The 27,305-nt window shown below is 35.5% G+C and overlaps 1 protein-coding gene across 41 annotated transcripts in view; it reads right to left on the reverse strand.

Annotated features, from left to right (window-relative positions):
• Nucleotides 1-27,305, reverse strand: part of CLASP2 (cytoplasmic linker associated protein 2) — a 128,788-nt gene that overhangs the window by 20,991 nt on the left and 80,492 nt on the right. For 5 of the 41 annotated variants that reach the window (XM_052694234.1, XM_052694230.1, XM_052694272.1 and 2 more), the window contains 15 exons: nt 26,366-26,389; nt 23,666-23,683; nt 21,775-21,876; nt 21,612-21,638; nt 18,618-18,644; nt 16,457-16,627; nt 15,410-15,517; nt 11,487-11,549; nt 10,629-10,735; nt 8,118-8,141; nt 7,422-7,666; nt 6,732-6,795; nt 1,975-2,138; nt 983-1,061; nt 782-832 (listed from right to left, as the gene is read on the reverse strand). In XM_052694234.1, coding sequence (XP_052550194.1) covers nt 782-832; nt 983-1,061; nt 1,975-2,138; nt 6,732-6,795; nt 7,422-7,666; nt 8,118-8,141; nt 10,629-10,735; nt 11,487-11,549; nt 15,410-15,517; nt 16,457-16,627; nt 18,618-18,644; nt 21,612-21,638; nt 21,775-21,876; nt 23,666-23,683; nt 26,366-26,389 — 1,274 coding nt within the window. The remainder of the gene's footprint in view (nt 1-781; nt 833-982; nt 1,062-1,974; nt 2,139-6,731; nt 6,796-7,421; nt 7,667-8,117; nt 8,142-10,628; nt 10,736-11,486; nt 11,550-15,409; nt 15,518-16,456; nt 16,628-18,617; nt 18,645-21,611; nt 21,639-21,774; nt 21,877-23,665; nt 23,684-26,365; nt 26,390-27,305) is intronic. The other 36 variants (XM_052694236.1, XM_052694263.1, XM_052694238.1 and 33 more) reach the window with 28 other exon arrangements.

Here is a 27,305-nt window from a genome sequence, read left to right on the forward strand (position 1 = left end):
CCTCAAAAGCTTAAAAATGTAAGTTTGACTGTATCGTAGACAAAAAAGGCACATTCAGGTGATTTTAGGTTCAACACGACTTGGAAAAAAACATATTCTTGTGCAGTATCAAATGGCGCAATAACAGTGCGTGCAGGACAGAGCAGAAAATGCCAGCTATATGCTTGTTATTTCCCCATTTATCTCACTGGTAAATCTTCAGATTTGATGCATTTATCCTAAAATCATTTGTAAAATGAAATGTGTTACAGGATTCAGGTTGGTTTCTTTTTTTTCCAACCCCCAATTTTCAAGTTTACAGGCAGAGATTTTTAACACATACAAATGTGTGTACATACAGATCTACACACAGCTTTCAGAAAAGTGAGGGTTCTATAAAGGGAGCTTGTTTTTAAAGCAAAAAGTTTACATTAAAATATCTTAAAGGAATTGAAGACCTAACAGGCTAAGCACAGGAAAACTCATACGTGAACTAGGAAAACAATACTGGGAAATCACAAACATAAAATTAGAAGACTTGATAGAGTGAGTTTGCATAACCAGCTTGATGTTAGGCGGCCACATTTTTCTTGCTCATTTTTACTGTGCTGTGGTTTTATTAGATCTCACTTGCAGCAAACATTTCCATAGTAGTGTAATGTTTAAAGTTGAACATCTGCATGCTTAAAGTTTCTTGCAAAGGTTAGTAGCAGCATATGAATGCATTCAAAAAAAAGTTTTGGAAACACTATAAGAGTTTTGGCAAAGGGTTAAGAATAAAGACAATAATTCAGACAAAAACCTTGGAGCTCCAAAAAGAGCGAAGCTGGTCCTGCAGTGCTGGCTTGACTGTCTGAAATTTTACAAAAACAAAATCCACTAATTGAAAATCTATTTTTTTGTAAAACAGAAGAAAACAAGAATAACAATCCAAAGGTAAGTAAGACAATCAAATGTCTATGAATTATGATTCTGTTTGTCACGTAAGCCTGAAAATTCTTACCTTCAAACTAGGTGTTTGGGTCTGGTCGACAGTAAATCTCATTAAAATACTAAACTGAAGATCATTTGGAAAAGATTCCCTGGAAAATAAATCACATCACGTCTTATTTTATAAACTTTAAACTTTTATATTCTTTATTATATTAAGAAAAAAATGCCTACCAATTTTGTTGACATTGACTTTCAGAAACATTCACCTAGCTCATAGAGGACAACATTTAAGAAGTCACTATTCTGAAGTACTTAAACCTAAAATACATATAATGCAACTAGTAACGAATTATACTGCAGTACTCTGAATCTAAACATGTGCAATTCAAAAAGCCCACAGTTATTATGCACTTCAACTGTTAAAAGCATACACAACACTCCTACAAATTTCTCTGAACAATCCTGTCCATTCTCCCTGCCTTTGCTTCACTATTCCATACTCTGGTTTAACCCCACTGGGCCCCAGAAATGTTCAGCTTGTCCCATTCTTCAGAGAATAGAGGATGAGAAGAAGATTCCAGAACTTTTCCAATTCTACTTAAAAATCTAGCCTTCACCTGGGAACAAAGCTGGCTGGTTGACTGCTCCTAGAACCACATGAAGTTGTGTGGGGAGAGTGAAAGAAGGATATGGCAATAATAGATTTGCTTTCTAACTCCTTAAGAGACGTTCTAACAATACTGCAACGATATTTTGATATCAAAAGGAAGAAAAAAAACCCTAAAAACAATAACATACATGGCTCAAATCCACCTTTTGAAATTTGGCGAGTAGAAACATATTACTTGTTCAGCATTAAGGAATCTAAACTCTTCAAACATTTAGAAAACCAGAACACTTAAGCAGTAAGTTTTTTCATGATCTGTTGTTAGGTCTGTATTTTTCCAAGAATTTCACTGCATGTATTTGCACATACATACAGACAAAACACCCTGGAAATAGCATGAGGTGATGATCTATTATGTTGCTGTGTTTTTTGTGTGTTTTTTCCCCCAAAATTACCTTGTGACATCAAGTGCCTTCTGAACTTTTGCTTGTACAGACCCAAGCAAATCAGCGCCCATTTTCTTCAGTAGCTGGGTCAGCAGTACAAATAGCCAGTCCTGCAAATCTTCTTTATGGACCTGGATGAAGTCCACCAGAGTTTCCAAAAACATACTGAACACCTAAAAGGTATAAGAAGAAGGAAAGAGGGTAGGATGGGGAAAGAGGAAATGACACTGACATATGCTGAACTTACAAACAAAGCAGCAGCAGTAAGGGAATCAGAGGCAGAGATAGGCAGTGTTTTGCAGCCAAGCAGGAAAAAAATAAAAAGAACCTGTCTTGCTTTTTCATTGGATTTTGATACAAGAGTACAGTGGAAGCATTAGCTGATTTCTGCAGAAGTTTGAAAACTAGGTTTTCCATGCAGTATTGTCAAGAAAAGAAATGCTTACTGTGATGGCTGGCGCAATCTCATTTATTTTTAAAGTAAAACTTTTTTTTTCTCCCCCATTTCAAGCTTTATCATTAAGTGGGTTTTACATACTCCTCAATGACTACAAGAACACCTTCTCTCTAAAGCAAAAAAAGCAGCTACAGTGCTCTAGTAGAATCTTCATTGTAAATATCTTCACTACTAAGTACTGCAAGATCACGAAAGCTGGCCAACTCCTTACATAAAACATTTCTGGAACAGAACAAGGTTCTTCTGCTATTGCAGATATCCAAACTCAAAGTCATTCCCCAGAGCAGGAAAAAAAGCCACAATACGTTTCGGATTCACAGCTGTTTAAGTACTTTAGTAATCCAAAACATATTATCCATTGTGTTCTTTTAAACATATAATGCTGAAAACACAGTATTCAGTTTTTAAAAAGTGATGCATACTAATGTATAATAACTTTACCAGGGAGATCAGGAAGGAGGACATCATAAATACACAACTTCATCTGAAAAGTCTTTTTAGCATCTCTCACTGATTTTATGCTTTTCCTACGCTCACAAAGATATCAAGACATGTATGCTATAAATTCAGTGTCATTCATGAGTTTCCCATTTCTCTGATAACAAAAATGAGTATTTGAGCTGAAGATGCTGCCTTCACATCTGACTTGCATTCTTGTTCCAGCAAATAGCTGGGTACAACAAAGTTGTTATGATACGAAGAGGTCTGGACACATACTGCCTCCTGAGTATGTACCTGACACGGCTACAGGGTTGGAAATACCTGCTGCAGAGGATGGGCTCTAACACCACATCCTCCTCCTCCTCCTGCAGCTTATCTGCCTTGTGATGACGCCAAATTCTGCTGCTATAGGAGTGGATGAACCCCAGCAGTAATGACACCTCACAAGGCTGTAAGATACCACACTACAGGAACGGGCTTACATCCACACCGCTGGTCAGGAACGGAGGGGTCAGACCATTAGTGAGGGAAGTACATCTCCTAGCTTTTCATGATGATAAATCAAGCCAGGGTAAGTCAATTCATACAATGAAAAAAAATAAAAGAGATCAATAGAGTTAGGTTAAAAAATGTCTCAACGTTTACAGTAAAAGTAATCAGATTATTTCAGGACCACGTAAAGACCAGAGGATCTATGAAGAGACACCCTGAACACCAAAAAATCTTCATTAGAAACAAAATACAAACTCTACTTAACATAAAGCCAATTAGGATGTAATAGTACAACCTCCCTTTTGGGGTAAATTAGGTTGAAAATGAGAAAAAATATTGCACTTCGATTTTTATGCAAGTCTGACATTTAAAAATTGCCCTCCTCAAAGTGGGAAGTAATTTTCACACCTGTGCTTGTAAATGCCTTCTCTATTTGGCTGAACTGAAACCATATGCCATAAACACAAAGGGTTAATCATGGACACAGTTTGTAAAAGCTAGACAAAACCAGCCAAACAGTACTTTCTCTATTCTAATGTTACTGTCTTTGGATTTTACAGCCCCCTAGAATAAGAAGAAAAAAAATAAGGTACTATAAAGATTACATTGAAGTCTTACAACTATATTTAAAATCTTTCCAATTAAATTATTTAGCACAGCAGAACTTAGAAATTGTACCTGTTTCTTAAAGTTTCTGTATACCAGTACACACAATTCTTCATTAAATTTGCAGGCTGAACAGACTGGTTACAACAAGCTACTGGATGGAGTAATGTAGACTCCTTATGATACTTTCAACAAGTAAAGTGGGTTGAAGTGAAATCAGTATGAAGTGAATAATGAACCACTACGGCCAAAGTACTTCAAAAATTTTGTGCCAACTTTTTAATGTTAAAAATACACACTCACAACTGATGGCTAAGTTTTTTTTTCAGGCTTTGATTTTAGCTCTATCACATAACTGCCAGCAGAAAAGTTGTGTAAGTTTAATCACTTTGTGGTATTTAAAATATAAAAATATCATGGCTTTTTGTCTCAGTCAAAGCGTGAGGATTAAAAAAACAAAAAAAACTGGAAGAGAATTTAAGGTAAAGGATGAATTTGGAATGGAAAATGGAATTCAGCCACCTGCATCCTGAACAATGTATGCAGGTACTACAACTTCTGCAGTCTCCGTTTTTAAGATGCAACTTAAAACTTCTATCAAGCACGTAAAGCTGAAGTTCTGAATAATTTGATAGAGGAAAAAATAAACAGATATGAAAATAATTGTAACTGGTCTACCTTTAAAGTGAATTATTTCAGATGTGCCAACCACCACAATATAAAGCAGGAATGCATAACCAAACAATGTCAGTTAATTAGTAGATAGAGCACATCTCAAAACTTTGCCACACAGTTTACATCATTGTATACAGCATTTTATGATTGCAAAAGGCTTGACACTGCATGAACTTGTTGGGGAAGAAAAATAGAGAAAAAGGGTTAATTGCACATTCATGCAAATAAGGTTAGGCTTCCAACAAATACTGAACCAACTTACTCTCTAAAGAGAGTTCCAACACAGGAGACAGCATGCAAAACAAAACAAAACAAAAAACAAAAACAAAAAAGGGAAAAAGATAAAAACATATAAATTAGTGGCCACCAATACAAAGTTCCTGTATGGAATATAAAATGAAATGAAACAAAAAAGGTATTTCAAAGCTTTTATCACAAATTTAAGGATTTTATTGGGATATCTAAACTATCTAAACTAATTGGGATATCTAAACAGTAAGCACTGGCACATCCTTCAAATCATTCACCCATTTTCTCCTCCAAATGATATTACTGTCCTTCCAAGCAATTCCCTACATCCAGATACCATGTTAAAAGAAACCCTTAAATGGAAGAAAAGACAACACAGAAGTGATGACAGAACAATTCCTACAGGCATTTGAAGACAAGACTCTAAGATTAGATCTGTGCAGCCTATGTATGCATGATTAAAAAAAATCCACAGCTCAAGAACTTCTGATACTTGAGCTGACCCCCCAGTAGCATATTCACAAATTATGATTAGTTTTGCAATATCAAAAAGCAGGCAAGCTTTCAGTGACCGGAACAAGTGCTAATACTTATGCTACTGCATTAATCACATTTCAGAACTCAGAAGTTACATTATTCCATGTCGGAATGCCCAATAAACAACCAAAAAATCGGCTGGGTTGCAGTAATTCATAAAGGCCCAACAGAAATTTAAAATGCTCTTCTGACACAAACAGCTGGATTTCGGAGCGCTTTCATTCTCCTCCACCACCCTAACCTCAACAAAAACCTCCAGCATAGCACAAATAGATGCAGAGCTGCTGTATGAATTAACAGAAGAATGAACCACCAAAATTAAGGTAAGCTGCTATTCACAATTTTATCATACTCCACTTGGAAACCAATCATATTTCAGTATTTAATTTTCTTTGCTCTCTTCTTCTAAACGGAACGTTTTGTTTCTCTTCAGCTTGGTTTTTGTTGTTTCTTCTGGATTACTACAGTATGTAAGCAATGTATGTTTGTGTGTTTCTTCCAAGCAAGACTGTAGCTGTAAACTAAACATGAAGTTACATGTTTTCTATATGTTATTATTTTAACTTTCATCAGGTTCATATTCACTTGCAGTCCTTAGCTAGAGGAAATTATTGCAGTAGATTATATACACATAGATGTGCTGCATATATATGCATCTCTCACAATAAGTGTTAAAAAAAAATAACAGGAGTGGTGACTCACTTTTAATAATTAATATTATTCCATTCACAGTCTTTACTACTGTAAAAATTAATAACTAATCACATTTTCTTTTATACATAACATACTTGGCATCTCAATTATTATCAGTGATATAAAATTATTCAGTCTTATCTGTGAAACTAGAGGAAGATATCAGTAGCAATGGAAATGCAGAATACACAGCCTGGAAAATAAGCAAGCATATATTTGGCATAGTTAAGATTAGTATCTTTCATTATGACTTAAATTATTGCAGCAGGGTGTTTTGTTTGTAATTGAGGGGAAACCACTAGCTTATGCTGAAGTGACCTTTGTAAACACCACGACTTTCTACAGATTTTTGTCAATTTTGAGCACTAACTGGTAAACTAATGTATCTTAACTGAAATAAACCTGCACTTTATTTCAATTATCTTGCAACAAAAGGCGCAGAATTACCTTATTCAAAGCTGCAAATTAAATGGATTCAGACCTAAGACCATTAGCTGTGTATAGAACATATTTTGGCAATTTTTACACGTGCAACTACTGCCAACATTTTACTGAAGCTGGCCTTCTATGAACATGTTTTCAAAATTGTACTGCAGGTAAGGAAACCTAAACGTACCTTACTGTGAGGATCAGCAAACATTCTTGTGAAGATTTCACACAGCCTTTTCAACTCAACACGACTGTCAAAGTGACAAAACACATTGGTCAACTCCAGTGCCAGTACTACTGGTACTGCAATGCACAGCAATCAGTGAAATCAACCCTCAGTGCTAAATCAAATAATCTAGTAAACCACTTCGAAAAAAGCACTTCCTGTAAGACATATATAAAAATGTAATAATTTTGTCTAAAATACGACTCTCAAGCTAGAAATGAATCTTTAATTCACATCTTAAAACAGCAAAAGTCAGTTTAAATTCTCATTCCTAACTATTGTAATAGAGCCAGTCATGAGAAAGACATTCTCAGAGCTAGTCATGAGCAGTTTCTTCTGAATAAAACACCTACGCTAGCATGTCATCAATAGTAGATGCAACTACCTTGAGACTCCTCTCTATTATAAGCATGCTACTGATTTTAAATTCCATTTTTAAACAAAGCATTTTAAGGGACCCTTTGCACTAGTAGCCAGAATGGACAGTAGATTCTTCATTCCTTCCTTCCCCATTCTTATTCTCAGACACACACACTGCTTCCCCTCTCGTCAACTTTCTGTGCTGCTCAGAACATTAGCCTCCTTTCTTACTTTCCCTGCCTTCTTTCAACTCTCAATTAAAAATACTCTTCTACTAACATGTCTTCTTACCTTAAAGTTCTCTGGTTCTTTAATAAATTTTGCAGGCCCAGAAGGCCTTCTTTTCTCTCTGACCAGTTGGAGCTAGCACAGCGATTTAGGACTTCAGCCACATCTTCTGTCTGTCTCATATATGTTGGTATGCTTCCATTCCTAGAGCTGTAGGACCTTTCTGAACAGGCACTTGATGCATCACTGTTGGCATCATCATCTGAGTACATCCCGTAAGACTCGTATCTTCTTCGCACGGGCTTCTTCTGTTGTTCAGAAACACCTCACGTTAACAGCGATTTACAAAGAAATATTATCCATTATCAGCAGAAACAACCTACATTTCCAAGAACTGATGCAAGCCCTACTCCTTGCACTGACAAACGGCTCTAACCGTTCAGCAGTTCAAAGCAAGTTAATAAAAAGCTTTTTAAGATGTATGGCTCGCATAGGATTCCAAATATAAAAGCAAAGCAAATGGAAAGAAGACATACGTTTGATGAGTCGTTCAGCTTAAAGTTTACTTGTAAAAATTCATAAAATTGCGTGATAGGATGACAGATTGCACTGAAAGTTAGTTATTTCACTTAACTTTATACTTGTTAAAGAATATAAGATTCAGGTCTAAAACCATATTCTCTCGTTTTAACTTACTTTGCATCAAACATGTTAATATCAAAATATTAAACTACTGAAGAAGGAAAATAATTTCTATACCTTAGTCCGTATGTCTCCTAAGAGCTGATAGCAGTAAATTATTGAAAAGAAACAGAAATTGAGAACAGCAAGGTAAGGCATAGCAGCACTGTGACTACTAAACTACCTGTCACTGGAAAACACAATCTTTTGCAAATTTGACTCAGTTCTCTCAACCTGATTAGTGTACCATGCATTACCAATAAGAAGCTTGCCAAACTTCCACTTCCAAGGACACATTACATGATGTCACCTTCTGGTTATTCACAGTTACTTGGTCAAAATCTTTCTCTCTTAACGCTATTAAAGTATGGAAGCTTCATTTTAACTTCATTTTTCCACGTGCTTCTCAATCTTGTTCTGATTAGCAGCATTTTAGAAATGAATCTTTAATTCACATCTTAAAACAGCAGTCAAATGTTCTAAATGCAACAATCAGTAGAGAAGTAAATTTGGAAAATGTCCTACTGCAAAATCCCAAATACATTAAAAAACAAAAGCAAGCCAACAAAACAAAACACAACAAAGGCCATAGGAAAAATGCAGTTTATCCTAAAAGGACAAACACAAGCTGCTGCAAAATAACTCTGCCATTCAAACTCTGGAGCTGAACCGAGTAGTTAAAAATCCAGTTTCATTACGCATTCAAATAAGCAGAAGCGATTGTTTTCCCTTTAGTTACCATCGCAGTTTACACAGGGTTTTCATTTTTCTTTGCTGAATAGCTTTAATGGTATTTAAATTGACAAACTAGTCAATACATCATGTAATAAGCAGGCTTACTGTCAACAACACATGCACGCATATGCACGTAAGAGAGTAAAGGAAGAGATAAAATAGCATAAGAGCAAAGTAATCCATAATATTTGATTTTTATATTATGTCTGTCAGGATGTGACTGTTCTACCCTTTAAAAACACAATTCTGACAGGGGGCTTTAGTCTATGATGGAAAAAAAATGTTCATGACCAGATTGATCTGAATGGAGCCAATGGGAGCTGCATGGGAGGCGAGCAGCCTTGCTAATGCTGTAGTACTCTAATTCAGCTCTTCTTGATCCTTCCTGGTGTGTAGAATCTAGCTAAAATATACAAATTAATCTTCCTCCAGCACTTATAGAAACATCATGCTATTCTGCATTCAGGTAATACAAACGAGTTTCTATGAACAAACTTAATTGCTTCAACTAAGCAGAGAACATTCAGGTCTCAAAAACAGTCATCAAAGGGAGAAGCAAGAGTTTCTCCTCAATTTATTACACATATTCCAACTACATTTGTAACCAAGCTGAATTTGAATAAGCTATGAAACTGCTCAAAGTAAAAGACAGACATTACATTGCAGCCACGTGGGTTTTCTCATGATAGACAGAAACTTCTAATGTCCCATGTGCTATTTCTCTCTATTCGACATTATAAAAATCCATGATGCAGACTGAGTTTGAGTTTGCTAACAAGCATTCCAGATTTCTGCCCAAAACTTTCTGCAAGCTTACAGTACCAAAAATGGTAAACACTAATGATCAACGCCACCATGACTTGTTAGGCAGGATGTCACAGATAATGCTATCTCAGTGCCTATGAAAGCAAAACGACTTTCAAATAAATTTATCATGAAAACAGTATTAACCAAGAAGTCAATGAGCTGGCAAGACTATACAAACATGACTGACTTCTTCAGACTCTTTTTCCTTTAAAATTTTGTTTCCCTCTCTGAAACTAAATGATATTTAAGACGCTTTTCAATGCAAATTTATCTATGATTCTAGATATATTTTTTTGTTGTTAGAAAAATAACAAACTCCTTAAAGAATTTTATTAGTTATGTAATAGATATTATATATAAACAATGTTACACAAATTTTCTACAATACATGATAAAAATCTCACAATACCAGTATTTTAAATTACTTGAAGATTTCAGCTTGCTGAGACTGATGGCAGGACAGTGAAACACATGACATATGCTTTCAGTTTGGCTAAGTGGGGCCCAATGGAGAAGCAGCCAAAAGACCCTTTCAGAGTACAGTTTGGTTCAGACCATGAACAGCACGACTAGCTTAAAAATCAGTGTAACATTTTAAAAATAAAAACCAAACTTACTAAACACTGCCTGTCAAACCATCAGTTTATCTCTCCAGCATTAGCCTTACACACTGTCAAAACAACTTCAAGTGTGCCTTAGTCCTTATCTTCCCCAGCTCTGAGAAACCTACCAACCTCAATCTGCCTAGAAGTTTGTGTAGCTGTTGTGGGATACTGCTTCTAAGTGCCTCCTGCTCAAGAGGCTCCTCCAGCTATTCCAACAGAACAGCTCAAGACTATATCCAGCCTGCCATGGAAAATGAATATTTCTCAAAAGTTAAGAACAAAAATTCCCATGCTTTGCAGCTAAAGTAACTCAGCTTCTCTTTTTTCCACACTTACAAGTCAGTCAGACATGGAAGGACAAGTTCTTTTGCATACTTCAATGTACAGACACTAAACATTTTAGCAGTTTACATCCTACACAACACAGGCATGAGAGTCTTACCAAAGCATCTGCTACTGCCTCTTCCACGTCAGAACCCGTGTTCAGAACTCGCATAGCACTAACTGATGAGGACAGTCTACTCGACTGACTAATTCCAAAGCTGGTACCTGTTAAATCATCAACAAAAAAATGAAGAAAAAAAAAACAAAACAGACTTCAGTTGGAACAGTAACACTGAATATTAATAATATACTCACTTTAAAAAAAAAAAGAAAAACCCAAGCAGAAGAAAAGCATTTGTTTAATGGTTCTAATAAATCACATAGGGGCTAAAGTATGGATGTTTTCATCCCAACATCTTTAGTGGTGTGGTGAAAGGTGCAACTGAAATAACAACAGTAAACATGAAGGTTCTATTCCAGTATCACAGAGGAAAAAAAATAACAAATGAATTACTTTAACTAAAAACTCAGTAGTGCCCTTTTTGGTTTTGTTTCTTTTGTTTTGGTTTGGTTTTATTTTTGTTTTGTTTTTTTTTTTTAATGTCTTCATTTTGGGTTTTTGTTTTCATTTCAAAGGAAAGCAAAAAAAAGGGAAGGCCATAGAGACTACTGATGAAAAAACTACATGCATAAAGAATGCACTAGAAATACTGAATAAGTGGAAAACTAAAACATCCTCTGCAAGGAAAAATAAAGTGACTGTTGTTAGGGAAGGAAAGGATTATCATTGGGCATGAGGATGGAGACAAAATCTAGTAACACAAACATATCTATCTGGATTATTAAAACCATAGAACAGAAATTAATATAAATAACGCTTTTTACAACTGAACTATGAGGATAACCAAGTGGGTGGGTGAGAAAAAAAAATCCAGGATGACTGCACAGATGACAGCAAAGTGTACTCATCCTTCACCTGTAGCCCCATAAGCATCAGGAGCGTAGAGGGCACCAGTGGATCTGGAGTGATGTCTGGAAGCTGCAATAACAGGATCATACAAACCCTATCTATTACCATGGAATCAAAGTGCTGCAATAGTTGCTTAGATGAACAAAAGCACATTTATCAAAAAGATACAGCTTTAGCAAAGAAAATGAATACTGCACAGAAGGATAAAGATTCAGACAAGTTCTCTGATTATGTAGAACAGAGAGGTTTACGTACACTGTATATTTCATGCATGATTTTTTAATTTAAAGGATTAAGAGCAGATTAAAAGCAAATATGTTCAAGTTCAAAGAAAAAAAGAAGCCGAGGTACACACACACACACACACACACAGTACTAATTCACTAATACTGCTTTTCCATGGCGGTAGCTGTGATTCTAAAGTTCAAGAAGCAAAGCTCACACACCAAACAGTTTGGAAGACAGTAACTACTGCACAAACTGTGTTAGCAGCTGACAACTGGCATTAGCTTGAGTTCTTGCCCATGTGCAGATAAGCTAGCCTTTACTTAATATCACCACTTCATAGGTGGAAGTCATTCAATTGTAATTAAAAAAATTAAAGAAGTTAGTGTAATTAACATTTCTCGTTTTTATTGCTTTCTTAACAGTGTACGCCGGTTACTACGGCTGCTGAAAATCCTTTGAAGTTATGGAAAGCTGGAACCAAAGATCCTTAAGGACTTCTGAATGAAAAGGAGCACCCTCTTTTTTTCTGACGCTTCTATAAAAAAATGGTCTTTCAGAGATTCTAGAACAGTTGGCCTACACAGTACTGCTAGTATTTTCTTTCTTATATCAAGCAGCATTAATGTTTTTAACAAGTCAGTTTCCTTCTGCTTCTGCTTTCCTTCTGTTCTCTTAATGCAGAATTTTACAATCACGTAACTGAAACTGGCTTTCAAGTCTAACCAAAGTGACCTGCATCCCAGACATAATACCACAATTTAATAAAGAACTGAAAATGCAAATATTTTACACCTGCTAGATACATAAAGCAGTAAAAATAGAAACCAGGAATTAAATGAATGAATCACTGTGTATTCTGATTATCATACACAATCTAAGAGCCTGGTCTGAACTGAGCAATTCCAACACAGATCAAATCACAGCTGAGGAAGAACATATCATTTAACCTCAGTCAACCCCAAAATGATCCTGAGCACTGCAAAGACCCCAGAAACAACACCGTTTTTTCCCCTTTCTCTGCTTTTTACAGAGGTACAGCAAAGTATTTTATACCAAGTGAAATCTGCATGAAAATGTTTAGTTAGGTAGCTGTATTAAGAAAATAATACTTTATGGAATACCTGGTTCTTCAGAACACACATCTCAGTATGGAAAAGGAGACAGAACATGTCAAAACATGTGCATCAAGAGTGATATAACTGCAAGTAGATGCAACAGTGGAGTAAACCTTTTCATTATTTTCCACCAACAAGCCCTGAAAACTAAAGGTAAACTTTAGCCATATAATTCAGGATGATCCTGCCTCCATACACATTTGAATTATGCTGGAAATTTTCTAGGACAGTGAAAGGAGGCACCATTTTCAATCAAATGCATCTCGTTTCAAAAAGTATTTTCAAGAATATTTTTTGTACCCTTTGAACAGCAGAAGTAACGTATTTACTTGTCAATAATTAAAATGAAGAAAGATAAGATTAATCAAAATAAGAACAATTTTGAAAGGACTCAAAATAGCAATGTGTTTCTTGACTACAGTATGAAAATTACACTGGCTTGCTGTTTAGTATCAGCTGCACGTAAGAGAAAAATTGGCCCTTCCATACTAGCTACCAATCTCCTGCTACTCAGTGGCTGTTCTCTCTCCCTTTGTGGTTAAGATGAGGCTACAGAAGCACTTCACACAGAGAAGCAACTATAGAACAAGTGTGCTGGTTTACCTGAATGGTTCAGCACTTCCATTAAGCAAAACCTCCTCTGCTAAAGACCAGATAACACAAACATTTCCTTCCTTCCCCAAGACCATGTGCAACTATTTCTAGTTACAGAGACTGATTTGTCTTCTAATTCTATCCTTGAAAAACATTATTATTTTTTAATAGAAATCAACAACATCTCATAAGACAAAGCTGTTCTAACAAAATACTGAATGACATTTAAAATTCATAAGTAGAAGGATTTCAGGTTTCTTTCAGATATATTTGCTTGTTTGTTTTTAATTCTAACTCCCATACTTGCTACTTTGCATTCCCTGTGCTACCAGTCATTCAACCTATTGTATTTGTACAGGTATTTGTTCTGAAATCTAATACAAAAATTAAACTCCATCTATAGAAATAAAATCTAAAGTAGCATCTGGCCCAATGATCCACTAAATAATATTACTATTGTATTAGTTTAACAAAGTTATATATATATATATTTAATTAACAGCACTGATTAAAAAAATCAAATGTAAATCAGATCTTACAGGCATGCAATTAAATTCAAGGCAGAGGGCAGCAAAAGCAGCACAAAAAGAACTGGAAAAATCTCATTTTTAGGAGAAAAGATGTGTGTATGCTACAATACAGTCCACCTATGTGTTTTAGTAAGAGAGACAGGTTTATTACTGGATTCTGCATCATGTCTACTTTTAATTGAGTTTCCCAATTAAACAGCATCTGTGTAGATCAGTATTAGTTACTGAAACAGCTTTCATTCAATTAATCCACACTTCCTCAATAAAAACCATGGCTGACAGGAAGCACACTGCCTTAATAGACTGTAACAGACTTCCAGTGCTAATTAGGAGTACAGTCAGGTGCTTCATCTGAGAGAGAAACCAGAGATTTTCTATATTCAGGATAGGCTTCATGGCTAAAATCACATCTGCAAACTACAAAATTCACTGGTCAGTCAGTCTTACAGAGTTTTGTACTGCTGAAAAAATAAAAATCCAGCATGTAAGATACTTTCATCAGCATTTGAAACCAAATTTGTAGCAACCTTGATAAGGATACAAGAAGTTTCCCTAATCCATAGCATGTTAAAGTAATTACAAGCAAACTTCCCTATTCCTTATTCACTTCTCAGAAACACAAACCAGCTTGACGTTTACACAAAATCATCTAAGTGTTAGGACAACAAACCAAAATACTCAGTGAAAACAAAACTTACAGCAACTCTAGGAACGAGGATTGAAAGTGGTTACGCTATGTGTGTGAATGTTAAAGTATTCAACTTCTTTCCTACGTAAAAACACAGTTCAATTACTTCTCTGCTCCATAATCACTTTTTCTACTCTGATTAAAAATAAACTACAGAACTGTACTTTGGTTCATGTACTAGGATAAGGACTCTGCTACCTGCCCTGTTCATCCGTAGCAAACTGAAGGCAGCCTACAACACAGTTACTCCTCTGTAGCGGTTCCTCATCTGTACCACTGCATTACTCCTTTTAATGGCACAGGGTACTCTGATGACAGGATAGCTAAGAACAAAATCGGCTTCATTTCACATATTAACAGATTCTAGCTGATGTAGGGAGAGGTGGAGAATGACAGACAAGCTATATGTTAGTTGTTCAAATGGATTAACTGTTTCTAAGCAATGAATACTCTAACAAAGATCAACAAGTAATTTCAAAAACCCTCCAAAAGCTGAATCACCCTTCAAACAACAACAAACAACTAGGTGCAATGAATCACACATCTTTCCAAGCTCCTAAATTTTAAGGTAAGGCTAACACTAGCAGAGTGTTTTTGATGTGTGCAACCCATTCACACGTTGGTCAGTTTTCCATCCAAGTAAATGGTGAGTGAGCCAAGGAAGGGAAAACAACGGTGGCCTGCTACAAGCTACATGGAGGAGGCATGGATTCGTTAGGTGCAAATAATGAAGGGCAAAGACAGCCATGCACAACAAGGGCTCTGAGTACTTACCAAGGGGTGGAAAAGAGCGGACAGGGCTCGTGTCCCTGCTACTTTCACGGCTGGCCTCCCGACTGCACCCCTGACTCACACTAGGCCGAGGAATGCGGCTGCCTCGTGCTAGTATGATTCAGGGTACAGACAAACAGCAGCACAGAAGGGAGAAGACATAAGAAAAGTTGCAGTTTTAATGATATTCTGCTTTGCAGTAAGATCAAAGATGTATTTCTACGAAAAGACACTGATGATTATGTTGTATTTTAAGTTTTAACTGATTCCACACACTTTCTTGATTGTGCTAGAATACACTAAATGTAGTCAGTTCGGTGGAACTACTTTTTTGGACAGCTAACAAAGTTGATTTACCAACTCTTCACAAAATGGTTGAAAAAACTCTTGAAAAAGATGCAGGCTGAACAAGCAATAAAAGAAATATTCATTCAAAATTTGTGATCACACTCTAGGTAATCTACTCAACAGTAACAGAAATGAAAAATTAAGCTTTCACAAGAAGGAAAATATAAAGACCATACTGCTAGGACATAAATCAAAAACACAAAATAAAGAAGATGAAGAACTGCAGCAATACCTATTGAAAAACACTGTTTGATTTCAGTACAATCAAGTGTAATCGGCTTATACTGTGAGGCACAGGAAGCATGACATTCATTTTTGTATCACAGAAATATATATACACACACACATATCCAGAGGACACAGAAGTAATAAAGAAAACCTTCTTACAATGGTAGCACTTTCATTTAATGGATGTGGTAGTTTGGAGGGTGAGAATAAGACAAGAGTGAAAGAGGGAAGGAAGAAATGGAGAAGAAAAGAACAACTACTGCATTTTCAGAGCAAAAAAGCTATCCACTTCGAGTTAGAAAATCTGTCTAGTTTATCAATTCCTAGTGTCAGCATCCAGGTACATTTTAGATTTTTATTTATATGCATTCTAATTTTTACCATCCATCTGTAATGTAAATGCAAGGAATAGTTAGCCAGCACATGACATAAAATCGTCTGTAAAGAAATCAAGAATTCTCTATCAATTCTTACCTACTGACAATCTAGAAGGACTAGCTTCTCTACTGCATCCCTGACTTCTTGGGATTTTGCTTCGTTTCTGTGCAGCTGCAGGGTTCACTAACACTCTCTGAACCCCTGTGTTCATAGTGGAAAGTGTAGTTGTTGTCAAAACTCTTCCAGGAGATCCAGATCTACTGCCAGCTGAAGGCAAAATGAAGGAATGTAAGTAACAGCACATAAACAACCAAGGTTTTAAAAAATGCTTAAAAACAGCAGGAAACTGGTGGTAGATTGAAATGGTCTGGAAAAACATACATGGTAAAAATGTGAAATTCAAAGCACTGGTACAAGTTCTTAAGGAACCACGCAGCAGGCAGATACAGTTATCAGTACAAGGAAGCACTTGGTGTGGCACTGAGCACTAGGTATGCTCAAGAAACCACAAACTGCATTTCCCATTTTCATCATCAGTTTGGACATCCCTGACACGAACACTGGCCTGTTCTTTCAAATTTCACTGTGTCATTAATCATGTTTTCTATAGTTATGTCAATAAAACAATTTTTAAAAGAACAGCTAGGAAGCTGAAGTGAGCAACTATAAACCAGTGATTCTATCATTATCCCAGCTCTTCCAATGCCACCAATGTTATTATAGAACAAAATCATCATTTTCCTAACATACGAACTCTTCTTACATGCTCCTTAAAGCACAGGTTCTTCAAACTTAGAGGAGTTAAATAAAATGCCACTGAAAACAATTCAAATATTCACATTCTTTGCTGAGGAGATTAGTCCACAAATTTAAAAGCTTTAAACAAGGTTAAAAAGAACTGATCAGGACATTCTATTTAAACACCCTGTATCTTTTATTAACAGTTTGCAGTACTATTGTACATTCTGAAGTACACTGGAACTGTTCATTTCAGCACAGCATACCCAATACAAGAAACTTGTCAATGTCCCTGATGTGGATCCATCCTTTGGCATCGCTCTTAGAGCACATGTCAGTTCTATGCCCTAACAAACAATCCACTCTTGTTTTACAACTTTATATATCAACTGGTGGTAAATTTATTTGTATTTCCAGCTGCAGAATTGAACAATTCCGACCAAAGACATGACAAAACACAATTTAAACCAAAGGTTAATTATGTGCAGATAAGAATATTTCATTAATCTTTTAAAAATAACCACGTAACCATATGACTTCACCTATGCTATCAAATCTATGACCTTAACATGCAACAGCTTAACTAAGTTTCATGGGATGCTTCTTATGAGGTATACTTTATATAAAAAAATGAGTTTAATAAAGCTTGACTGTATGGGAAAAGAAACAAAAAACAAAATGTAGGCTAGGTGAAGGGAGAAAACAAAAAATATATACCATGCATATACCTTCAGGTTCATTGTTTGAATTCAAACTTGAAATGGTTATTTAGCAAAATGCCCTTTTCCAAACTATGGACCTATTCAGCAGAAATGATAAATTTTAAACAGCCTAGAAAAAAATAAGCATAGCTTCTATAGTTGGGGGGAGTGTAGGGAAGGAAAAAGAATAGGCAAGTTGATAAAACTGCTGTGGTCTGCAGAAGTTAAGGCTTTGTCAGTTTCTCCATGTTGGGGTAATTCAACTTATGCCTGATGCTACTATTCTGCACTCCCACTTCCCAGTATTTCCAACCCAGATGCTGGAAAAACCTTTCACTGTCCCTGAGATTTTTAGACTATTTTCTACAACACATCAGAAACTGAAGAACTTCACTTCTCCTCATAATACACAGGAGGAATATCACCTCTCATTATTCTAGCTTATTTTTAATATCTTTTTGTCTGACCTGCCGAGCATACCACTACAGCCTAAATAAACCAAACCCATTGTAATATCCTGAAAACGTTATTTTAAGAGCAACACCATTGTCATGCTGCTCTTAACACCACCATCAGCATCAGATCTAAACACCGAAAGCTAGATGATTAATTAAAAGGGGCAATTACTAAAACAGTATTCTAAACTGACAAAACCCTCTCAGTTCTGCTGCCTTCTGAGTAACAGTTGCATCATGGGAGTCAAGTGCAGCATGTGCAAAAAAGCAAGCCAGAATTTCTGCTGAATAGGGGCCTTAAAATGAGGTGTGTAAAACAGGTGATCAAACAATGATGTATACACAAATTCTGTAGACTCTTACCACCAATGGGGTTAGCAGACTGTGATCCTGAACAAGTGTAAAGGCAGGATTGGGGTGGGGGTTTATAGTCCATGAAGAGGGAGGGAGCAGAGCAGATTTAAAAATGCATGGCAAACGGAAATAAGAAAGCTTTAGTCATTTCACACAGGAAAAAAAGCCACAAGGGGGTTATGCTAAAGCAGTGCTTTTAAGTAGCTTCCACGATTGAAGAACTAAGTTCAAATGCCATGTACAAAGCAGATGAAGCAAAGCTGCACAAGCAAATTACAATTCTTCAGCTTTCTAATCAACAACTGGGTAACACTGAAGAATTAATTTCAATTAAACATGAAACTGTAGCTTTCAAATTAGTTTAAAAAAAATACTAGGTTGCCAAAACAACTTCAAAATTTCAACAGCTGAACAAAAATTACACACAAGGCCAAAACATATTTTTGTTCAAGACAGACAGTAAAGGAACTGAGCTGCAAGTGCGGTGGATGACCAAAAAAAAAAGCAAACAACTTTCACAATGGCACATTTGAAAAGACTTGCATATAATTTAGGGTTTTCCTCTTTCTCAATTCATATGAAGTGTAGCAGTAAGAATTTGTTTCCATTCAAAAATTTTATTCTTTCTCCGAATGAAGACTAATTTAATTTTAGCATATTAACTGACAACCAAATAGAAAGGGACAGGAAAAAACTGAGCAACTTTTTCCATGGATAAAGTAATGGAATGCAGGTTGTATAGATATTTACTTTAGGCAGCAACTTAATAATTGAGGTAAGTGGAGGAGTAAAGCCCTTCTAAAACCTTAAAAAGCATCATTTGTAAAAGCATTCAGATCTGCAAGTCTTTCACACAATGAGCTTCGAACAAAAATACTGAATAGCTTTAAACCTAAATTTACAAAAGCATCTCTGTTACAGTCTTTTGTTGTTGTTGTTTAAGAAATATTAAGCTTAAATCTAATATAAATTATTTCCCTGCAACAAGTGAGGAAACTAAACCAGCCCCAGGCAGAGAAACATCAAGAATCTCGCTCCATGCAACGCTGTGAAAATTTTTATTTATATAAAGAAGCATCACCTAAACAGCAGGTATACACTGCTTCACCTTGTATCTGTCCTGTTTACCTTCTTTAAAGTGTATCAGAATTCTTGTTCTCCCCAACTTACAGGTTATAATGAGCTAACTGAAAGCATCAGTTCTGAACAGTTGTAGTGATAAAAGGCACTGAAGATGCATTCTTATATTTAATTTTTACACGTTATCACAAGTAAACACATCTAGTTATTTCAATATCTATTCAGCTCATCTCTTTTTATATTGATACAGTAAAAAAAAAAAAAAGAATTCTCTTGCAAAAAAACTGTCATCATCTGCAAAAATCAAACTGCACATGCTTCAGTTTGTTTCCTTGGATTTGTAGTCACTTATGTGTGACATGATGTTTATCATCAGAAAAGTCGTAAATCACTACTTAGATTTTAAATTCCCCTCCCTCCAGTTTATTTTTAAGAAAGACAGATCAGCTCCTTCCACATATCAGTGGAAAGATACAGATACTGCTCACTGCTCTTACTAAAGTAGTTTTTAGGTCATTTGCTGTCCCTACTTTGCCCTTAAAGTATTAATCCAAAAATTCCCTGCTTATGATAGAGTTTAGTTGACAATGGGAACATAGAACAAGTTTTGCACAACTTCCGTCACAGCCAATAACTAAGCTTAGCTTTCAACCACAAGTAATCATGGGACCAGACAACTATCCATGAAAAGTTTACTTAAGAGCATTTCTGTTATTTATTTCATTATTTTTTATTTATTTGCACAGTGTTGGTTTTTGGGGTTTTTTTTTTTTTTTTTAGAATTTTAATCCACAAAACCTGAAATTATTGGATCAAATTTGATCCAACTATGTCTGATGGAAAATGAATTCTACAGAGTAGAATGGAACTGGAAGTGCTCAATTAGCAAAACAAACAAAAATTTTTCTACTTTTTTAACCTCTAAAATTCTAGTTAGGAGAAATGCAGTCATCACTACAAAGAAAATAAACATTTCTGCCATAAACCATAGAATTAAAGAATTTTACTGAAAGTAGATAAAGTTAGTCAGAAGAATAATTATCACAATGGCCCACTGAAAATCTATGCTACTTATTAGCTTTGTAACATGAAATCTGTCAAACTATAGCCTTGGTTAATTTATTTACATTAATTTTATCATTCATGTCTGTTCCTTTCATTAATTTAATTAAATTCAATTTAATTAGAAGATGTTTAATGCATTTCACTAGATGAGACAAAGCTGAAAACCTGGAAACAATATAGGTATGTTTTTAGAAGAAGCTGGCTGTAGGCATCAGGTAACAAACAAACTGCCATAGGTCTGCCAGTGTCAAAGAAGGCGAGATAGAGTCAGGTCTCTAATTAATGACAGGCAGCTCAACTAGATGAGAAATGCTCCATTTGCTTTTGTTTATGAGCACACAAGAAAATTACTGGGGATCAGCTAGCGTACAGCAAATTTATTCTTTACAACTGCAGGTTTCAGCACAAGCTACAAACAGACTATCTGGTTAGTGTGTAGCGTTTTTTGTTCCAAAGAGATAAGAAAAGGGAAGGTAACGTCTGTAACACAAAAAAGGAGTAAATATTCAGGGACCAACATGATATGAGACTTTTTGAAAAATGAAACACTAATTTTTCAGGTTAACACTGAAGACACCATTCAGCCTACACATTTTTCTCAGTTATTTCTCCATGTATTACATATAATTGACACAGATATTTTACTGGTGTTGTGTGTTAAGGATTTGGGGAGGAGGGGGAGAGAAGAATGTTGAGGGGTTATAGTTGAAGAAAGAATTTAAGGGTAGGGTTTGCTTCTTTTTACATGATCTAATTGAACTGACAAACCAAGACCTAGCCTACTATTTTGCCCAGAGAAAAACAACATGAATTAGAAAAGCATGCAAATACCACTGACCCAAAACACTGAAAAAATACCTTCATTTTTCTCTGGCGATGATGAACCTAAGGCACAGAACAACAACTCAGTATGTAGCTTGTTTTTTTTTCAATTAACTTTGACTGTAGCCATTTGTCAATGAACGTTTGCTAAAGCATTTGGCCTTTTATCAGGTTTATCTGAGAAACAGCAAATACATACGCTGAGACTGAGAGACCACTTTGGTTCTACTCCGTCCTCTGGAATCTGTTTTAGAATTTCCAATGCCAACAGAAGGTGTTGAAAGCTTTGTTCGTATACGACCTATAACAGAAAAGTTGCATGAAGTTAGTTTTTCACAGCAAAGTAGAAAGTAAAGCATTAGTGGCATTTACTAGTATGTTCTTAAATTTCTGTACATAAAAACAAAGCACAATGTAAAAGGTGAAAATTCACTTGGGATAATTAGTAGAAATTTGAACATATTTTAAGGACTTAATAATTGAGGGTTCAGAAGACTTCTCTGATGCTACATGCCTCAGTAAATTATTTGCATGTTACATTTAAACGCCCTGAACTAGTTAGTTCTTGCTTACTACATGAATATGTTGATCACATTACAAAAAGGGAATTTTATTAAATATATAACAGGCAATGCAGCTGCTAATATTGCAGATTTGGTCTGTTCATTGGTACCTCTGTTTATAATTCTAGTTTCACAGTCACAAAACTACAAAACTAGCCGTGTTCAACTTCTGAATAAGGTTCTGAGATTTCTTCCTAAATTCTGTGTTCTTTTAAGAAACCTGAAAACTATCTTCCCTATTACTGTACTGTTTTCCTGACCATGGTAAAATAGACTTCTATACGATTTACAGCAATTAGTATTAATAATATTAAGTAAATTTAAGTCTCAGTGTCAGCATGATATAAAAAAATACTATTCCTCTCAGCAGAAAGAAGAACTGACAATTCCAAAACAACAGAAATCACTTCTTTCTAGAATGCCAGAGGTTGAAGTTTTTTGCACTATTAGCCATGTCCCTCATAAATGTTCAAAGAACAATGAAATTACCAAGGAACACAGAGGGAAAAAAAAACAACACCCAAAACCCTCCCATAAAACTGTGCTAACCATGCTTCTCAGAAGTTTCACAAACAAAACCTAGAAGGTTTGAGCATTGTGGATTTAGCTCAACGAGTAATTCATTTTTTAAAATAGAATAAATTAAATGCTTTCTAGACATGTGCAGTCAATATTAGACCCAGAATAACTAGGCACGCAGACTATTCTTTAGTTCTAGTCTCTTTAAGCTTTCCACACCAGAATTTGGAGACCAACCAAGTTAATATTATTCATCCAAGTAGAGGGAATAGCTATAGATGAGAGTCTATAAGAAGAGAACCAGAATAAAGGAGGTTATTCACTAAACTACCAGAAGAAATACGTTAGCAAGATTGGTTAGATTAAGTACTCCAAACTCTACTAGTTATCCCCATGCAATGGCAGTATTTTCCCAATGAGTGCTGTGAGACTGCAAGGCATGTAGACTGTGTTCAGAATTTGGCCCCAAAACATAGGAATACAGAGTGCCACTATTTCACTGCTGTGTTAAATCACCAATTGGAACCTGGTTCAATTTCATCAAAGTGAAAAATAAAAACAGAACAGCAACAAGCAGTTTGTATTCGTGAGGCAGATAAACTGTTATCTGTCATTAATGACATGTTTAAACTAACAGCACACTGAAAATTGATTCACAAGTCTCAAAAAGATGAATAATAGCAGCACCTGTTTCCCAGAGCATGAGCATATTTGATGAGATTATCTGTGACTTGCTTTAAAAATAAAATAAACACAAAACTATAAAGCTCTTATATTTTCACACTGAAAATGTTAAGCAATGATACTTCTATTGCAGATTGCAGATGAGTACTAGAGAATTAATTTAAAAATACTACACGACAACCAAGTATTAGATGCATAAGCTATCTGGAGTTACGTATCTCCACAACACCCCAAGAAGACCACATTGTACTTTCAAAGCTTAATTTGTATCAATGAAAATATAAAGCTGAAAATATTAGCTTTTCTAACAAAATATTTTCTTACCATCTTCAGAAGCTGTTCCTAAACAGAAAAAATAACAAAATACATGATATTCCAAACAACAGTGTGCGTCTTTAATTCCTTTTCTGAGATAATCTTAGGAATCTTGACAAATTCTACCAGATCAGGAAGAGGTCTAAAACCTGGATTACAATTCCATTATTGAACTGAAGCAGAATTATCAAAAAACTCCCGTGCTACACTTTCATTGATTTACAGGAATGCAACACACAGCACTGCCTTCCAAACTTGTCACAAAAACACAAGGAAAAAAATAGAAAAAATAAGTAAGGCAACTAAATGAGATCCTGACCAAAACAGACTTTATAAATATTCTAGTGCAAACTTTTCTGATGTAAAACATACTAGTATACGTTATCTCAGACAAGAACACACCACAAGAAGTGCGTTTCACACACTGGCCAGTTATAACTCTTCAGAAACTCCACCAAGGAGAGTTTCTTTTTGATGCATGATCACTTTCAAAATCTACATGAGATTAATTTTTGTTCAGAGAAGTGAGCAGATAGAACAGGAGCTTGCTGAAACAAGATCACACTTGAACAATTACGTCAACTTTAACAAGGCTACACTATGACAAAACGAGTGGGACAAATGTGACATCGGTGCATACGAATCAAAGAGAAGCTATCTATACAGTGCTCCATTTCTCCAAGCTCCTCTGAAACAGATCTAATGATAACAGAAAAATTTACATACAGTAACGCTGTTAAAATGTTAAATGGACTAAAAAAAATAAATACTCAAAGGGCAACTCCATTTTTCTTTTCATTCTATACTGTTCCAGCATATCTGACTGTGACTTCTTCATACTGCAATATCCTTAATATAAGTCACTACTGTTAAAACCTGCCTCTAAACTTTAACTCAATGTACATTTCTTCACAAAAATCAGGTACAGAAATACACATGTAGGAGTGCCTCAGTTTTGCCAAATCAAATTTGCTAGTCTGTGTTAAGAAAAAACATACAAACAAAAAAAGAACAGAACACCCAACATTCTTTCAGAGCTTGATCTTGGAACATTTAAGCCAGGCTAACAGCTAGCTCTCATCCCAGGAGGAGTGGTGCTGCTTCTCTTTTATCCACCTTTGTAACACCAACCAACCTGTCTGGACAGCTAAAGGTTCACTATCAGTTTCAAGAGATTAAAAAAAAAAGAATACTTTCATCTCTGTTCTATCTAATTACCTTTCTGGAATTTCTTCACCTACAGAAGTTCATAATGGAGTACTACAAAGCATGAGTGAAAGAAGTCATAGAAACAAGGCCATGATTAGTAGAAAGAAAAAAAAACTTCTTGCAGGAAGCAGTTAGATCAGAGCAGCTGTATAATAAACTACAACTGGAGAGTTAAGATGCGTCCATTCTGTCTCACATCCATCTCTGCAGATTATCCCACCAAAAAAAAAAAAAAATCATTGCTCTCATCAATTGTGGAGCACTTCCCCTTTTAAGCAGATGTATGGGACACCTCCACAAGCTATGACACAAGTCCTTAAGAAAGCTTTTTCCTGGTGACAACGTGCAAAATGCACACAGCAAGTGCTCAGCACAGTCTAAATCCTATTATGTGCAATACAAGGAAACCTGATACGGAAATAAGTAAGATAGATACTAAAATACTGTACCAGAAAATACCAGTATTTTATTGACTTGCCACCTGCAACACCCCAAAATAGCTAAAATTCTTCCCAGAGGATCTCTCTTACGGCTACACGTGCAAGACACTGAGCTCTGCAGACCTACCTTCCCACTATTTTCATTTCTGTGCATATTTTGCCTGTATTTCCCCCAGGAGACTCAGTATATGCTATGACAGGGAAAACATCACCTGCTCTGCTTTCAGTAAACTACTCATTCTTCTAAACGTGCTCTGTTAAAATGCATGTGACAGGAGTTATGAATTAAGTAGCAAACGCAACTGACTTGTAAAGTGTTTCCCAACAAGAAATTACCATTACCAGGCATCGACACGGGAAGCATTACTTGCACACACCTGAAAAAGTCTAACAAGTACTATGAGAAACATGATTCTCAATTGCCCTTCAATTATGATAAAAACATAAGCCAACCCCGTCCATGTGTAGTGAACTAAGAAAACATCAGTGCTAAAGCATAGCTGGGCTACTTGGTAAGCTATCTAAAAAGGTAGGTCTCCTCAACAAACTATTCTTTAATAGAATTGCACAGGATTATGCGACTTACAGGGATGTAAAGTTAAGCACTAGACCAGATTCTGATGGGAGCAATTTCTAAAGAGAAAATTCTAATTTCATTTTAGAAATTCTTAATTATCTGCTTATTCTGTTTTCCAAAGGTTATTTTGCCAAAAACTCCAAAACAACACAAACAAAAAAGCTGACTTCAGAGATAGAACTAAGAAATACAACAAAACTAGACCTTGTCACAAAAAGAAATTTAACTACAGAATTGCTCTGTAACTTTTTTCTTATTTGGAGTAATAGCAAAATTCTGATAAAAGTTTCTGTTGCTGATGCATTCAAAACGTTGACAAATACATATACACAACATATATATTAGGACTTTAAGATTACATAGAAGTTAATGAAAATAGTACATGTTAATCAATAGACAAACACAGTAAACATTAAATATTTTACATAAAAGACACTTTAACATAATTAATAGAATTAGAGGACAGACTAAACAATTTCTTACCATCCATCTTGTCAGAAGTATCCTCTTTGTTGAAAAAGCAGGCAAAGAAACATGGAAAACTTAGTGTGTTAGAATAAAGGTGTTCACAGCAGAGTCATAAAACATTAATTAAGGAAAATACATTAATATTAAATACTGCAGACACATCTATCTAACTTGTGCACATATAAGCTAACTTAAGTAAAACTGGTTTCTCTCAGCCCAAGGAACAATATTACAGAGCAAGGCACAAGTAAGTACCCTGCATGGGGATGCTAAACCTATTATCCAGATTTGATCAAGCCTTTGTAGTAAAACATTTATCTACTGTTTCATGCTTGGCTTTCAGCATCAATATACATTTGTATCATTACTGAATTACAATATCTTATGGAATTTGCTCCTCCAGATGGGCTAAGGGACAGGAAGGGAAGAGACATCACAATAAAAACAGAGGCAAAATGGGACAAAGTTCCACTCAGGTTTAAAAGCATTAAAGATTCACAAGTTCAGCTGGAATTGCTTATTCTGACAGTAACAATCTGAATTAAAATATTTAATGTGCAACAGATATCATTACAGCTCAAGTCTCCTCAACAGGCCATTTCCTATTAAGGATGCCAAAGCTAGTCAACGTTCAGAATAACTAAAGAAGGTCCTCCTGTATCTAGAAGACTCTTAAAGTAAATAACAAATACAAATGATTTAAAACAACAAAAACACACATAGATACACATAATTCTTATAATAATTTGCTAAGAGACAGAGACAAATACTAATTACTATGCTTATGAACTTGTTCTCTTAGGTTCTACATTTTGCAGCTATTTTATCAAAAGGTAGATGTTACTTTTTCAGTAAGGGTGAGAATGAATCAGAATCAAACTGAGAAGTATTCCTTTTGTGTGACTGTTAACAAACCTTGGCCTCCTTCACCATCACTACCTTTGTACAATCCATC

Source organism: Tympanuchus pallidicinctus, unplaced genomic scaffold (assembly GCF_026119805.1).
Source record: "Tympanuchus pallidicinctus isolate F22 unplaced genomic scaffold, pur_lepc_1.0 scaffold3, whole genome shotgun sequence".
Taxonomy (NCBI): Eukaryota; Metazoa; Chordata; class Aves; order Galliformes; family Phasianidae; genus Tympanuchus; species Tympanuchus pallidicinctus.